Genomic DNA, 15,455 nt, shown 5'->3' with positions numbered 1-15,455 from the left:
CAGAGCCTCAAGCAGAATCCGACCCCTATGGTTCGAGCGACGACTTCCCCACTCAACCGCCCAAGCGTTGAAGTCGCCCGCCACAACCACCGGCCTTAGACCAGTCAGCGCAACTGATACTTGGTCTACAATCCGCGTAAACTGCTCGATCGACCAACTCGGCGGAGCATAACAGCTGCAGTAGAACACTCCACCCACTTTGGCAACCGCAAATCCCTCGTCTGCAGTTGACACAACCTCTTGAACCGGGAACCAAGATGGCGGACTATTGATTAGCATTTTGCATGAAAACCCTTGCAATATATGCTTTTTTGGAATGCGGTTGACGGTTACAAGATGAAAATCGATGTTTGACGCCATTTTGAAGTCCAAGATGGCGGACTATTGATTAGCATTTTGTATGAAAACTCTTGAAATATATACTTTTTTGGAATGCGGTTGACGGCTAGAAGTCGAAAATCGATGTTTGACGCCATTTTGAAATCCAAGATGGCGGACTATTGATTAGCATTTTGTATGAAAACCCTTAACCTAAAAATAAAAAATAAGAAAACTTATCGAATTTAATTCTACTATGTGTCTACTTTTGCATGAAAGCCCTTGCAATATATGCTTTTTCAGAATGGGAGTGACGGCTAGAAGTCGAAAATCGATGTTTGACGCCATTTTGAAATCCAAGATGGTGGACTATTGATTAGCGTTTTGCATGAAAACCCTAGCAATATATACTTTTTAGAAGGCGGTTGACGGTTAGAAGTCGAAAATTGATGTTTGACGCTGTTTTGAAATCCAAGATGGCGGACTGTTGATTAGCATTTTGCATGAAAACCCTTGCAATATATGCTTTTTTAGAATGGGAGTGACGGCTAGAAGTCGAAAATCGATGTTTGACGCCATTTTGAAATCCAAGATGGTGACCTATTGATTGGCATTTTGCATGAAAACCCTTGCAATATATGCTTTTTTAGAATGAGGCTAGAAGTCGAAAATCGATGTTAGACGCCATTTTGAAATCCAAGATGGCGGACTATTGATTAGTATTTTGCATGAAAACCCTTGCAATATATACTTTTTTGGAATGCGGTTAACGGCTAGAAATCGAAAATCGATGTTTGAAGCCATTTTGAAATCCAAGATGGCGGACTATTGATTAGCATTTTGCATGAAAACCCTTGCAATATACAGTTTTTTGGAATGCGGTTGACGGCTAGAAGTCAAAAATCGATGTGTCGAAAGATGACGAACTATTGTTTAGCATTTTGAAAAATGAAAATGAAAAAGAAAAGTTAGAAATTGACTATATGTTATTAATCAACGATTGCAACTTTTTATCCATGCGGTGCAAGTAAGTTTTTGGCGACCTGCGGTAAGACGTACTCTTACGGCAATAAAAATATCATTGTTCGAAACATTCTATAACCGCAAACTTTTGTTCATGAACACACTTTGGACAATACTTTTTCTAAAATTAAAAAAGAAGAAAACATATCCAATTTAATTCTACTATGTATATTTTATTTACGACAGATACGTATTTCGCCTACGACTTGCAGGCTTCCTCAGTGTCTGTTTTCGAACTTTATACGAAAACTTTTTCGTCATTTAAAGTATGTATGCGGAAATTGACTGATATTTAAGCATACCCAGGTAACCAATAAGCATTTCCAATGCAATTTAAAAGCAAGCCGATAAGCATTTAAGTTGCTTTAAATGGAAGTTGCTTTGGCAAAATATGCGGCTACTTTACTGCTAGCCCTCTTATAGTGCTGACAATGCTTTTTTGCAGCTAGTTACCAACAAGAAGAATTTAAATAGAATTGTGCATGCCAATTTACAACAGTTATGCAGTCAAAAAGCTGAAAAACAACAACCTGCAGTATAAAACGCCAGGGATACTAATAAACGACTGATCTACTGCTTATTTTAATGCTTATTGGTTACCTGGGTATTTTTGGAAGTAAAATATTTTGTATTGCCAACAATGGATACTTTTGTTGCCAAAATCGAATCATGCCAAATTCGAAATCCCACTGTATATACTTTTTTAGAATCCGAGTGATAGCTAGAAGTGGAAAATCGATGTTTGACTCGACTCGACTGCTCGACTGGGCTGCTCGACTCGATTATTCGACTCGACTGGACTGTTCGATTCAACTACTCGACACGACTGCTAGACTAAACTGCTCTATTTAACTACTCGGCTTGACTATTCGATTTAATTAGGAAATCACCAAGTTATAAACGTTCGAAACCTGACGACTTTAAGAAATAGATTTTTTGGAACGACTCTTATCACAGCTACCTTTCTGAAAGACGTAGTCCTACGTCAAAAAATGTGTGGGTATGGTACATTTCGAACAATATTTTTGTTGACGTTGTTGCCCTATATTCGATTTTGGCAACATGGGTGACACGCATTTGTTGCCAAATTCTAAATCCGACTGTATATGTATAGATACATATTTTCAAGACAAAAACTTGATATTGTTCGAGGTAAACAGAATTTAAACTGCTGAGCTCGAGCAGTCCAGATAAGTAGTAAAGTCCAGTAATGAAGTCGAGCAGTCCAGTCGAACACTCGACTCGAGCAGTCAACTCGAGCAGTCAAGTCGAGCAGTTCGAGTCGAGCAGTCGAGTCACACAGTCCAGTCGAGTAGTCGAGTCGAGCAGTCCAATCGAAAATTCCAATCGAGCATTCAAGTCGAGTCAAACATAGTTTTTCACTTCTAGCCGTCACTCGTTTTTCAACAAAGTTTATATTGCAAGGGTTTCATGCAAAATGCTAAATAATAGTCCGCCATCTTAAATTTCAAAATGGCGTCAAACATCGATTTCCGACTTCTAGTCGTCAACGGCATTCCAAAAAAGTATATATTGCAAGGGTTTTCATACAAAATGCTAATCAATAGTCCGCCATCTTGGATTTCAAAATGGCGTCTAACATCGATTTTCGACTTCTAGTCGTCAACGGCATTCCAAAAAAGCATATATTGCAAGGGTTTTCATGCAAAATGCTAATCAATAGTCCGCCATCTTGGATTTCAAAATGGCGTCAAACATCGATTTTCGACTTCTAGCCGTCAACCGCATTCCAAAAAAGTATATATTTCAAGAGTTTTCATGCAAAATGCTAATCAATAGTCCGCCATCTTGGATTTCAAAATGGCGTCAAACATCGATTTTCGACTTCTAGTCGTCAACGGCATTCCAAAAAAGTATATATTGCAAGGGTTTTCATGCAAAATGCTAATCAATAGTCCGCCATCTTGGGTTTCAAAACGGCGTCAAACATCGATTTTCGACTTCTAGCCGTCAACCGCATTCTAAAAAAGTATGTATTGCTAGGGTTTTCATGCAAAACGCTAATCAATAGTCCACCATCTTGGATTTCAAAATGGCGTCAAACATCGATTTTCGACTTCTAGCCGTCACTCCCATTCTAAAAAAGCATATATTGCAAGGGCTTTCATGCAAAATGCTAATCAATAGTCCGCCATCTTGGATTTCAAAATGGCGTCTCATGTTGATTTTTTAACTCTGACAATTTTCCCATTCCAAAAATGTCATTACTGTATAGGATTTCATGCAAAATTACCAAAATAACTTAAATTGTAAACCGCCATCTTGCATATGAAAACGGCGTCAAACTTCCAATTTCGAACAAATGGTAAAATGGCATTAAACAATCCATCCATCCATCTATCCATCCATCTAATAGTATCCCCGGTTCCAAAACATCAAATTAGGAACCTTTTTATGTTTTCCAAATAAATAATCGGGCTTTATTTTTATTTATTTTGTCAACCGTTGTAGACTAGTATAATGCATATACAGTGATGGTGATTAAAAAGTGTTCTTATTCCTTTTTTTCGTTATCTACGCGTTATGATTACGTATTGAATTAAAGTGATGTTTAAGTCTATGCCGAGACATTGTAAAGTCAATGGTTTCGCAGTATTGATTGTACGCTGCCATCATACGATTTAGTGGACCGAATTTTGCATAATTAGTACGATAATGGCTTATGGCAAATAGATTTCGATTACGAAGTTGCCGGGTAGGTGTATAAAAGTTCAGTTTTGATAAAAGTGTTGCTGAGTCAATACGGTGCGAAACGATATCGTTTACAAATGAGACCATTGCATAAATACGACGCTCTTTTAATGATTGTATATTTATAAGCATGCAGCGTGCTTCGTATGATGGAAGAGGAAATGCTGTCGAACCTAATTTACGAAGAGCATATAAGAGAAATTGTTTTTGTACTGATTCTATTCTTTCTTCGTGCGTTATTGAAAACGGAGACCATACAATACTGCAGTATTCCAGTATTGACCTCACATAAGCAATATATAGTGTTTTGATGGTGTATGGATCTGAAAAATTATAGCTAAAGCGTTTAATAAAACCTAGCATGTTGTTTGCTCTGTGTATTATTGTGTTATAATGGTCGATGAAAGTTAGTTTGGAGTCTAAGATAATTCCTAAATCCCTAACTTTTTCACATTTTTCTACTATTTGATTTCCTAATATGATTGATATTTCCGGTGTAATTCTTTTTCTGCTAAATGATAATAGGGTGCACTTTTTTACATTAAGTTCTAATAAGCTTTTTTTACACCATATGTAGAATATGTGTATTTCGTTCTGGAATACATTGATGTCTTCTTCATTTCTTATTTCCAAAAAGAGCTTCATATCGTCGGCATATATTAGCACTTTAAGTTCCTTGAGAATGAAGGAAATGTCGTTTACATACAAGATAAAAAGAAGAGGTCCCAAATGAGAGCCTTGAGGAACACCAGAAGTGACTTGAATTGGATTCGAGGTCTTTCCGTTAAATTTAATTATTTGTTGGCGATTAGTTAAATACGATTCAAGCCATTTCAGGAGCCCTGGCTCAATTCCAATTTTTTGCAATTTGAAAAGCAGCATTGGTATGTCAATGCGATCAAATGCCTTGCTAAAGTCCGTATAGAGTGCTTCTACATGGTTTCCATTATCCATTGCATTCAGTGAGTGGTCTATAAATTCCAGTAAATTTGTCGTAGTCGAACGTCCTTTGAAGAAACCGTGTTGCATTTCTGTAATTCTGTTTTTAATTTGAAGGAATAGTTTTTCATTGATAATAGCTTCGAAAAGTTTTGGAATGCAAGAGATAATGGCAATACCACGATAATTACGTACGTCAGATTTCCGGCCCGATTTAAAGATAGGCACCAGCAATGAGCTTTTCCATATTTTTGGAAAGATTCCGGATTTTAGTGATAAGTTAAAAAGCCAAAACAGAGGAGCAGTGAGCTCTATTGCAAGATTTTTTATGAATACTGGAGGGATTCCGTCAGGCCCAGGACCTTTTGAGGCATCCACATTTTTCAAAGCCAGCAAAACATCCTGAGCCTGAAGTTGGTTAACGCCAATATCCATTGAAGAATCCGGAAAAAATGCAAAATAGTCGCGATCGCGATCTTCTTCAGAAAATGTTGTATAGATTTCTTGAAAAAAATTTGCAAAAAGCTTACAAATATTTTCCGGGCTATCCCCAACATTTTCATCAAGATGCATTATGGATGGAAAATTGTCAGATTTTAGTTTAGTTTTCACGTAATTAAAGAAGTTTTTAGGACTGGACTTTATTTCAAGTTCAATTTTTGAATTGTACTCTTCAAACGCATTGCTGATTGCAAAATTTAGCTGGTTGCATACGTCCAAATATCTTGCTAAATTTTCAGTACTGGCATGTTTTTTATAATTTTTATGGGCCTTTTGTTTGCGATTTTTCAAGTTCTTAATCTTACTGTTATACCAGACTGGACTTTTTGTATTTTTGTGACGTCTTCTTTTCTTTAACGGTATGTTCTGTATCATTACTTCTAATAAAATTTTATAGAATGTGTCTACAGCAACTTCGACATTTTCTTCATTCTTGAGAATAAGTTGCCAATTAACACAGTTTAATCTACGTCTAATGTTTTCATAGTTTGCCTTTTCGTATTCAAAAACTTCTTCGAACTCGCAATCGTTGGGTCTATGGTATTTGTGTATAAATAAAGAATATTCAATTGCTGTGTGAAACGCCTCATTTTTCCATAGTGGATTTAATGATTCAGTCACGCAGAAGTCTTCATAAATGTTCGTAAGCAAAAAATCTAGATAGCAATTTTGTTGGTTTTTAATATGGTTAATTTGGTTCAGCCCTAAATTGGCAGTTTTGTCGAAAATAAACTGCAGTGTTTCATTCTCCCCAACGATTGGGAGTAAGATGCATTCATTTTCAGAGTCTGGAATGAAGTCAGCATGGCGTTGATTGAAGTCTCCATAAATGTGAACTTTAACCTCGGGAGGCAGTTGTGATAGAATGTGTTCGGCAATTTGGAAAAATGCTTCGTAAGTTGTTTTATGAGCTTGGTCTGGAGGAAAATACACCGAGGCGAATACATGTGTTTCTCCTGCTAAATGTGATTTTACCCAGACATGCTCGAGTTCTTTAAATTTTGTTGTCGTTATAATTTCAGAATTGAAATTAGACGACAAAGCTATGAGGACTCCGCCACCCGACTTCTTTTGGGACGAAATGCACATCAAAACTTGTCTGGGAATGCATTCAATCACTCCAAAAATTGTCTTGTCGTAACCTAGTCATCCTGTACTGGGTCCCAGGTCACTGTGGAATCGATGGAAATGAAAGAGCTGATGCGCTTGCAAGACTCGGATCATCTCATCAATTTGTAGGACCTGAGCCCTTCTGTGGATTATCTGCTTCTGCTTTAAAAATGGAGCTTAAATCATGGGAATGTACGAAAGTGGAAACAAACACTTTCAATGCTAGGCAGTCGAAACGGTTTATCTCTCCAAACGTTTCTATGACTCGCAAAATCCTGGAGCTTTCGAAGAAAGATCTTAGCATTTATACTGGTCTTATAACAGGACATTGTCCGAGCCGATATCATCTGAAGCTAATGGGAAAACTTCAAGATGATATATGTCGCTTCTGTGGCATAGAAAAAGAAGACTCGGAACACCTGTTATGCCGATGTCCGGCAATTCTCAATAAAAGATTAAGGTTCTTCGAAAGAGGGCGGTTAGAACCCTCTGATATTTGGAGAACAACTCCCAGCGCAGTAGTGCACTTCATCCGAAGTGCATCACCGGGCTGGACAAATGCTATTAGTCAAACAATGACGATCACTTCTGATAGTGGTACGTCATCTTGACAACATAGCTATAATAAAATGGGGGATATATCACAATAGATCAAACAAATGGTCGTAGTGATAAAAATACCCAACACGGAAAAAACTACTAGGATGAGATAGTCATCCGCAAAACCGTATGACGGATAGCCTAGACCATTGAGTTCCCTCAGTAGGCCATCCGCCATAAGGTTCCATAAAAGAGGCGAGAGAACGCCACCTTGTGGACATCCACAAACACTTTGCTTCCAAATGCTTGCGTGCCGTAAGGACGAAAAAAGCAATCGGTTACTAAGCATTTGTTCTATCCACTTTATGATTATTGAAGGCACATTATGATAACGAGCAGCCTCCAAATGGAAGCGAAAGATACGTTATCAAACGCGCCTTCAATATCCAAAAAAGTTCCTAAGCAAGATTCCTTTTGTGAAAAAGCAACCTAAATTTTATCCACCACATCATGTAATAAAGTGGTTGTAGACTTGCCACTTTGATAAGCACGTTGCGCTGAATGAAGAGGAACTTCTACTAAACTTGTTTCGCGGATGTGGTGATCAACAATCCGCTCAAGTGATTTAAGCAAGAAAGACGTTAGACTTGTTCGTATATCGCGCGTCCACCTTTAGGAATAAACTTAATGGCTATTTCACGCCATTGAGTTGGGATGTACCCAATAGCAATACTACACACAAACATCCTTCTCAGAATGTGTTTGAAGCACTTGAATCCTTTCTGCAGTAGAATAGGGTATATTCCATCTGTTTCAGCTTCCAGGAGATTTGTATGGCGAGAAGCTGTTCACGGCCCACTCAATCGCTTCAGTTGTGACAAGTCTTTGAGCAAAAGCCCATGAGTCTAAGCCACCTAAAATGATTTCTGGATCGTTTCGAACTTCAGCTTTCACACAGCCTGGAAAGTGACTATAAAACAGACATTCCAGGATTTCATTGTCATTCGAACAGCATTCGCCGTTCGAACTTCGAATGTTATTAACCTGATAATCTTACGATTTTGCCAGTACAGCACTCGTTCGCTAATTGCACGAAAGAGGCGATGCGATTAGCGAACTTCGTTGTTTAATTGCACGATGGTTGCCAATATTTATTGTAAAACGTGATGCGTTATCACTGTAAAGAACTCTTCACATGCATTCACACGTACGCTAAATTTTGGGAAAAACATTTAAATTTTTACAAACGAACTAAAAGCTTAATGAAAATGTGTTCAATTTGTCAAAGTTTAGCCAAATTTGCATGAATTTGTTTGTAATGTATCTATGTAATGCAGAGATAGAGAGTTTGCATTCGGCAACGCTGCATTTTTGTTTATAGCAACCACCTGGGAAACCACGTGTAGTTTGACAGATAACTGCTTTTTAATTGCACGATCGTGCAGTTAGCGGACGTGCAATTAAAAGACGGTGCGATTAGAGGACGTGCAATTAGCGCACGACTGCTGTATTGTATTAAGTCTACTTGCCTCGCCGAAACTGGAAATGTTGCTGCAGAACCTGTGCCAGTTCGTGCGTGCTGAAGATCGTAGAGCCTTTGCATAGGCTTTCCGGGCCTGCTTGAAAGGCTCCACGCCATTCCTACGACGTCTATTCCAGGCTCTCCTGCATCGTTTCTTTAGTTCCGCGAGATGAGAGTTCCGCCATGGTGTTCCTCTAGTAGTTTTTATAGTTTTTAACGGGCAGGCTACTTCAAAAGCTTCAGCAATAAAAGATGTTGTGACATCATCTACAGCCACATCCAAGTCGATCGATGACTCAATCGTCGGTTAGAATCCTTGAAATTTCGTCGCCAGTTCCTCCTTAAAGAGTTGCCAGTCGGAAAATCTCGGATTGCGAAATGTTGCAGCGTTAAAGGAGATACCCAAATGATCAAAATATATAAAGCAATGATCAGATATTGGTCATCTCATTTGAAACATGCCATTGTGCCAACTCATGACTGCAGAAATAACTGCAGATTGTGTAAACAGACCGATTGAGTCTCTCTCTGTGCTAAGCCAGCAGAGAAAATAACTCTCTCCCGGTGTGCTCAGACCCCGCAGCCACGCCCTCCGAAAAACCGGCGCCGAACTGCATGATTAGGTAGCCGGAAACCACACGGCGAGCGTTCCACCTTCTCTGTCTGCGCACGACAACCAGGGTTGCGCACCACTTCATTATTATTATTATTATTATGCTACTGGTGTTACAATTATAATCATCTTCAATATTGCTATCATTTTTGTTACTGTCACCTCTATTGTACTGTTTTGGATGTAATTAATTATAATTATTATTGTTATTTTCTCATTTCCCTCCTTACAGTTGTTGTTATTGTTGTTTTTTATTTACGACACTTTACACTCGTTAGTGCATTCGTGTCGGCTTTATTACAGTGATTTGCATGTCTTGTGACTAATCGCGTTAACGGTATTCAACTAACGATATAAAATTATCATGAATGACGCTGTTTATCTCCCAAAGATCCTCCTAATGGTGTTGAGCTACTGTCGGAGAATCCATCAAGTCGGCCGGTGGCAGCTCAACGCTGGCCTGCTCCTCTCCATTCTTGCTGCTGTCGGTGCGGTTGGACTCAGTGGATCTCTCGAAAAGCTTTATAGCCTCGATATGCATTTTGTTCTGTCCATTGCCCAAACCTGGCAGACTTCAACTGGAATTCCACTTCTAACTAAATCTTTTTAGAGTATAGCTCTTCAAGTAAAAACATTCTCTGGCGATTCGATTCTCTGGCTGATTCAAGCGATAGCGAAGGACTGTCCTCAATATACCATCATTCCCACTTCCTAAAATATGGTCATAGTACATAATATATCCCTTTAAGCACGAAGGGTTTTAGTTACGTTATTTTTGGTTTTTGGATCAATATAAATTTTTTTTATCTCTCGAGATATTAAAACCAGTGTATTCTGCACATTGCAATAAATGTTTGCTAAATTCAGCAACCTACACAATTGTGTGGGTTCGGCCGTGCCGAAAAAACGGACGCAATTAAGATATGGCCTGCAGGCTGATAAAATTTTGGCGATCTTAAGTAAAATTTTCCGGAGAATCGCATGGTGCCCACCGCTTTCCTGTTTGTCATCGGGAAGTGCCCCATTTTGCTCATTTTCCCCTATTTTTAACATTTTTTACCCTTTTTGGACTATATCAAGCCAGGCTTTGAAAAAACAAAACATAAAAACCTAATTATTTTGTGTAAAGAAGTCCACAGAATTGAATAGGGTTGACCCCGTTTAGTTTAGAGCGAGATCATCGCTTCGAGGCTCATAGACTTTAGCTTCTGAACGGTCGTTACCTAGCTATGGAAATACATGCAACTTTTTACAAGTTAAGTTTTTACTAACCTTAATACAATAGATATACCGGAACGTCCAGGTCGGCTTGAAAACATTCAAATGTTGATCCAAGAATTTGTCTTAGAAAATCCCGTAGTTGAATACATCATTTGCCGCACTTCTTTATTATTTTACAATTTATAAATGACCAGTTTTAGGTTCCGGTAGTACTCTAAACGGAAGTTCCGTAGTGTGGAGCATGAACGATTGCTCTACAGTATAATGTATTCATTCTTACTGACCCAAAATGAGATGGCAGCAGCAGATTTCGTTTTATTTCATCTGTTACTTATGACGTGAAAAAATAATCCCATTGCGATCTGGAATATCTCCGGGAAAATGGATCCAAAATTTGCTAATATATGTTTTCATTGAAGGTCAATCCAAGGTGGTTCTTTGAAGACAAGTTGTATAAAAATCGAACCAAAAATAGTAACGATAGAGCCAAAAGTGGAACGGCAAGTACACTAATTATTGAAGTCCCGGCGGGAACGTAAAGGTAAAACTAGGTGTACAATAAGGCCGAACCTACACAATTGTGTTGTTGTAAAAGTTTTTTTTCCCTAAATTTTTAATTACATCAATTAGAAATACTTATTACCAATAATTTTTTATCCAAGTAATTTCGAAGAACGGATCCAATAAGAAAATACGACAGATAAAACTTTTTGCTGTTTTCACAAGATTTTGAAGACTAGACAATAATTAATCCAAGTACAACAGAAAACTTCTTTTCAGCTATTTTCTATTTTTTCTACGAGTTACGATGTTTACACAAGAGATTGGTGCCATATATGTAAAAGTACGACGTTTAGAAAGGAAAGGGAAAGTACTCATGTCTCACCTACACAATTGTGTGGGCTCGGGCTTAAAGGGATATGGCCATGGTATGAGGATTTTTTCGATTCAATACCATCCTCACAGAGGGTTATCAACTTCGTTAATATCTTGCTTCAGTGACAGTTTGCTCTTATGACTTTACACGGCATATATACATATCTCCCAGTCAGTGACGTAGCCAGGATTTTCGTTCGTCATTTTTTTATTAGAGAAGTTTTAAACTTAAGAGGTTCACTCGCCTCTGGAGGGAGGCCAAGTTGGTATGCAGAAAACTTTTTGTTTAAGAAATATATTTAATGCTTATGTTACAGAATATTCTTTCGAATTAACTAATTAAGTAGTTTAACTAAGTGTTCATGTAACATAAGTAACTTTCTAATGGTTTTCATAAGTTTGCGTACAATATGATTTATGCTAATTAGTTTGCTGGTGAGACGAATGTTTTACAGGGTTTTTGAAAACTGCATAGCTTCTGGCACTCTTGCAACGAGCCTACTTTTCTCTCCGCAAGACGCTTTGATCAAGGAGCATACGCCGCACAAAGCTGACGATGTACAAAGCGCTAATCGGACCGATAATCCTATTCTTCAGCTGACGAATTTCTCGCCGGCTCTTCGAGATCGGGAGCCGGCACGCTGTTGTCGTTTGTAGGCACTCCGAGGTTACCTTCCGTTGCGTCTCCTATTGCTATGTCGCCGTTGAGGTGCTCATCGAAATAGTGCTTCCACTTATCGAACATCTCGTACTCGTTTGTGATTAGATCCCCTCCCTCGTCCCTACACATGTCAGGTTTAGGTGTGTAGCCCTTACGAGTTTGGTTCATCTCTTCGTAAAACGTGCGCGCGTCATTAGCCCAGAATAGTTGTTCCAGCTCCTCACGATCTCTGCTCTCCTTCTGGCGCTTTTTCCTCCTTAAGATCATGGTCAACTCATTCCGCGCTCGTCGATTCTTGGCCAAATTCTCTCTCGTGGATATGATTAGATAGTTTTCTCAAGCTCTTTTTTCCTACAATTCTATCGCTTGTTGGCATTCCCCGTCAAACCAATCATTTCGTGCACTCGATGTTTCCACTCCTTGCACCGTGGTTGCCTCATTGACCGGTCTCGTTGACGGCCGAGCGTATCATACTCCATCCGTTTTCGAGGGTCGAAGGCCCCAGGACCTCCCCTGGCAACGTGGCTGCTCCCAGTGAAGTTCTGCATGATCCACCTCATCCTTTCATAATTTCTTAGTTACAGAATTGTTTCAATTTGACCACTGTCTGAAGAGCATACCGACAAATCGGTTGACTACCGCTACAAATAAGCAATTACTGCCACCGGAAATAATACGAGCGAGTACCAGTCCCCATTATATCGCATCTGCTCTATTTTTCGGAAGTTCAAGTAGTTTTCGATAGTTCTGAGCGATAATATTGCTCTTGAATATTCCGCACAAAATATTCGAAAAATAACGCCAACAGCTACAATACTGCAAAGATGGCAGGTAAAGAAGCGGCTGTGGCTTTTAAGGAGCATAGGTGGTTGAACAGCGGTGGATTGCCGACCGTGGTGACATGGGACATGGAGATGAGTAGCGTCCCTCCTAGCGAGTAGTTAGTTGGTAGTAGCATAGGAGATGGGCAGACATTGAATCCTCGTGATATTACTAACCCGAAAATTGGGGGGCTCCGTAGCAGCAAGGTTACCGAGTTTGCTTTGACAAGCGAGTGGTCGTGGGTTCGAATCTTAGTAGAATCAAGCGATGTCAAGTGACTTTAACATGGGTTTATTCTCAGGCCCCTCCATTTACCCTTCCTTCATGCTGAATTCTATATTTACCCTCTGAAGCCTCTTGCCAGTGCAAATGTCCCTCCTATAGCTTAAGTGTATTGGTCAGAGATACGAATAAGTCCTCGCCAGGGACGACTATAATATGGGATAGTACTGGCAACGAGGAATAAGTGGGTAAAGTAGATCAAGCTTTGAAGGAAGGGTAAACCTCAATACACACAAGCACGCATAAAATTTAATAAGCATATCGTTCACTCAATAGCGAATGTAGCAAAAACAAATGCAGTGCTGCAGGTCATACAGCAAACACCCGGGCGATATTACAATAGATTAACTATACTAGTCGCAGAAATGAGCCCACACATGAAAAAAAACCCGAAATCTTTTTCTTCTCTTTTTCGTTGTCTGATTTCGGTCTTTGCTCCTCACGGCGAGCCTAACGTTGCCGTGGCCCGTGGGGGCAACGAGGGATCAGCCATAGGTTGAAGACGTTGGAGAGGACGACGTGAAGTCAACACAGGCCAAGAGTTATCAAGGTTACATGGGCAGAACAAGACTGACACACGCAGAGAAGCGGATAAACAAAAGGAAGGAGAATTTCAAGATAAGTACATTCATTGTTATTGCTTATACAATTATAGCGGGTATGGAAAGAGTCAAGTTCTGTCATTCTTCTTCCTCCTCATTAATTAATCATCACCAAAGCATTAAGGCGCTAGCGTTGTTCGCAAGGACTCTTTAATCATTACCACAATCACCTTCTCTCAGCCCTGGACAGACTGGGCTCTAACTGCCCCACCTCGTGCTGCAAACGGAAACGGAAACGGAAGTTTTGATCCGCCATACTACTTGGCCATTAACCAAATACAGTCCCAGAATTCCGGAACTCAAATTTCCGCAGGAATATCTGGTATGCATAGAGAACTAGTTGTATTGCAATTCGCAAAAAATATCATTTGGGTATTGACGCTTTTGAAATTTATAGAGAGGACTTCTTTCGTATAAAAAAATGAAGTGGTTTGGTCACTCTTGAGTGGATTCCTGTGGGGCCAAGGATGAGCATTCAAGCTTTAATATGAAATCTAGCAATATGGATATCAAAGTTGTTGGATAGGTTCAACGGGTCATCTTCTGACGTTTCAAAATAATTTGAATTGTCATTTAGAAACTGGTTCCTACAGGATCAGAGGTGGTAGTTTAGAATACAAGATATAGCTTAATAATTAGACCATTCATTATATCGCAGAAACCAGTTCCGAAATGATCAGTCGGAACTAAACTGCTCATAAGTAAAGCAATGCCTAGGTGCTACATTCCGTTTTCGAAACTTGACCTTCTGTTTTTATTCGACAGATTTCGAATAATTGTTAATTGCGGGGCTTGTGCTACGATCTCATTGACTCTAACAGCCACTCCCAGATAAGATTCTAACATATGACGACCGGCTTATTTGATCAGCGTCGTACCACAGAGAACAGATTAACAGGCTCGAAGGAAGTAATCGATTTTTTGTGTGTAAAATAGATAGTTTGCCAAACGCATAAAAAAATATGCATGCACCTTTACCAATATTTTGTACTGGAGTTAACTAGTAGCGACGGCAGCGACATCAAGTTTTAGTTTGCCACTTACAGCTCGAGGGGTGCTCTATCGTAGAATTACTCGTTGATTATCTAAAAACTTTTTACAAACTTCTCATCAATTACCTGCTAATCTGTACTTTCTTCGAGCCTGTTAATCTGTTCTCTGTGCTAATTCGCTATATAATCGAAAGCGGTTTTGTACTGAAATGCAGGTTGATGTACAATATTTGTAAAATATTTGTTTATATTTCAGACACATGAAGGATGCTATAATACTTACTGCTGGAACACAACTGTTATCACTGATATCTGACTACTTCTGGCTGTTACTACTCTTGGCACCATTGCGCGCATTCTGGTTACTATGGACCTGCATACTGAAACCTTGGCTACAACAGAAGCATGAACAAGAACTAACCGTAAATGAAAAAAAACAAAGACAAGCTGATAAAAAAAGTAAACGTACTAGATAGCTATCCACTAAATATATTACTTTATTGCATAGATTGCGATAAATAGTTATGAGCATTTTGTGATAAAAGTGAAAAAATTGAGAATAATAGCGACAAGGTTTTTTAGTTGCACCACTACATTTTTTCCAGTGGGTGTAGAATCTGGTAGGGACTGGGAATGGAGGGAAATGTTCACCTTTTCCGTTACTAGGTATTAAATAAGCACTTTTATATTCGAATCGCACTTCGCTTTATTTGACCGTCCG

The 15,455-nt window shown here is 39.1% G+C and overlaps 1 protein-coding gene across 1 annotated transcript in view; it reads left to right on the top strand.

Annotated features, from left to right (window-relative positions):
* Nucleotides 1-15,249, top strand: part of LOC128741049 (transmembrane protein 208) — a 124,474-nt gene extending 109,225 nt beyond the window's left edge. Inside the window, exon 4 of the mRNA XM_053836627.1 lies at nt 14,991-15,249. Coding sequence (XP_053692602.1) covers nt 14,991-15,210 — 220 coding nt within the window. The 3' untranslated portion in view covers nt 15,211-15,249. The remainder of the gene's footprint in view (nt 1-14,990) is intronic.
* The last annotated feature ends 206 nt before the right edge of the window (nt 15,250-15,455 follow it).

This window comes from Sabethes cyaneus, chromosome 3, assembly GCF_943734655.1.
Source record: "Sabethes cyaneus chromosome 3, idSabCyanKW18_F2, whole genome shotgun sequence".
Taxonomy (NCBI): Eukaryota; Metazoa; Arthropoda; class Insecta; order Diptera; family Culicidae; genus Sabethes; species Sabethes cyaneus.
Note: the sequence above shows the minus strand (reverse complement) of the source record. Positions and strands in the feature narration are given on the sequence as shown.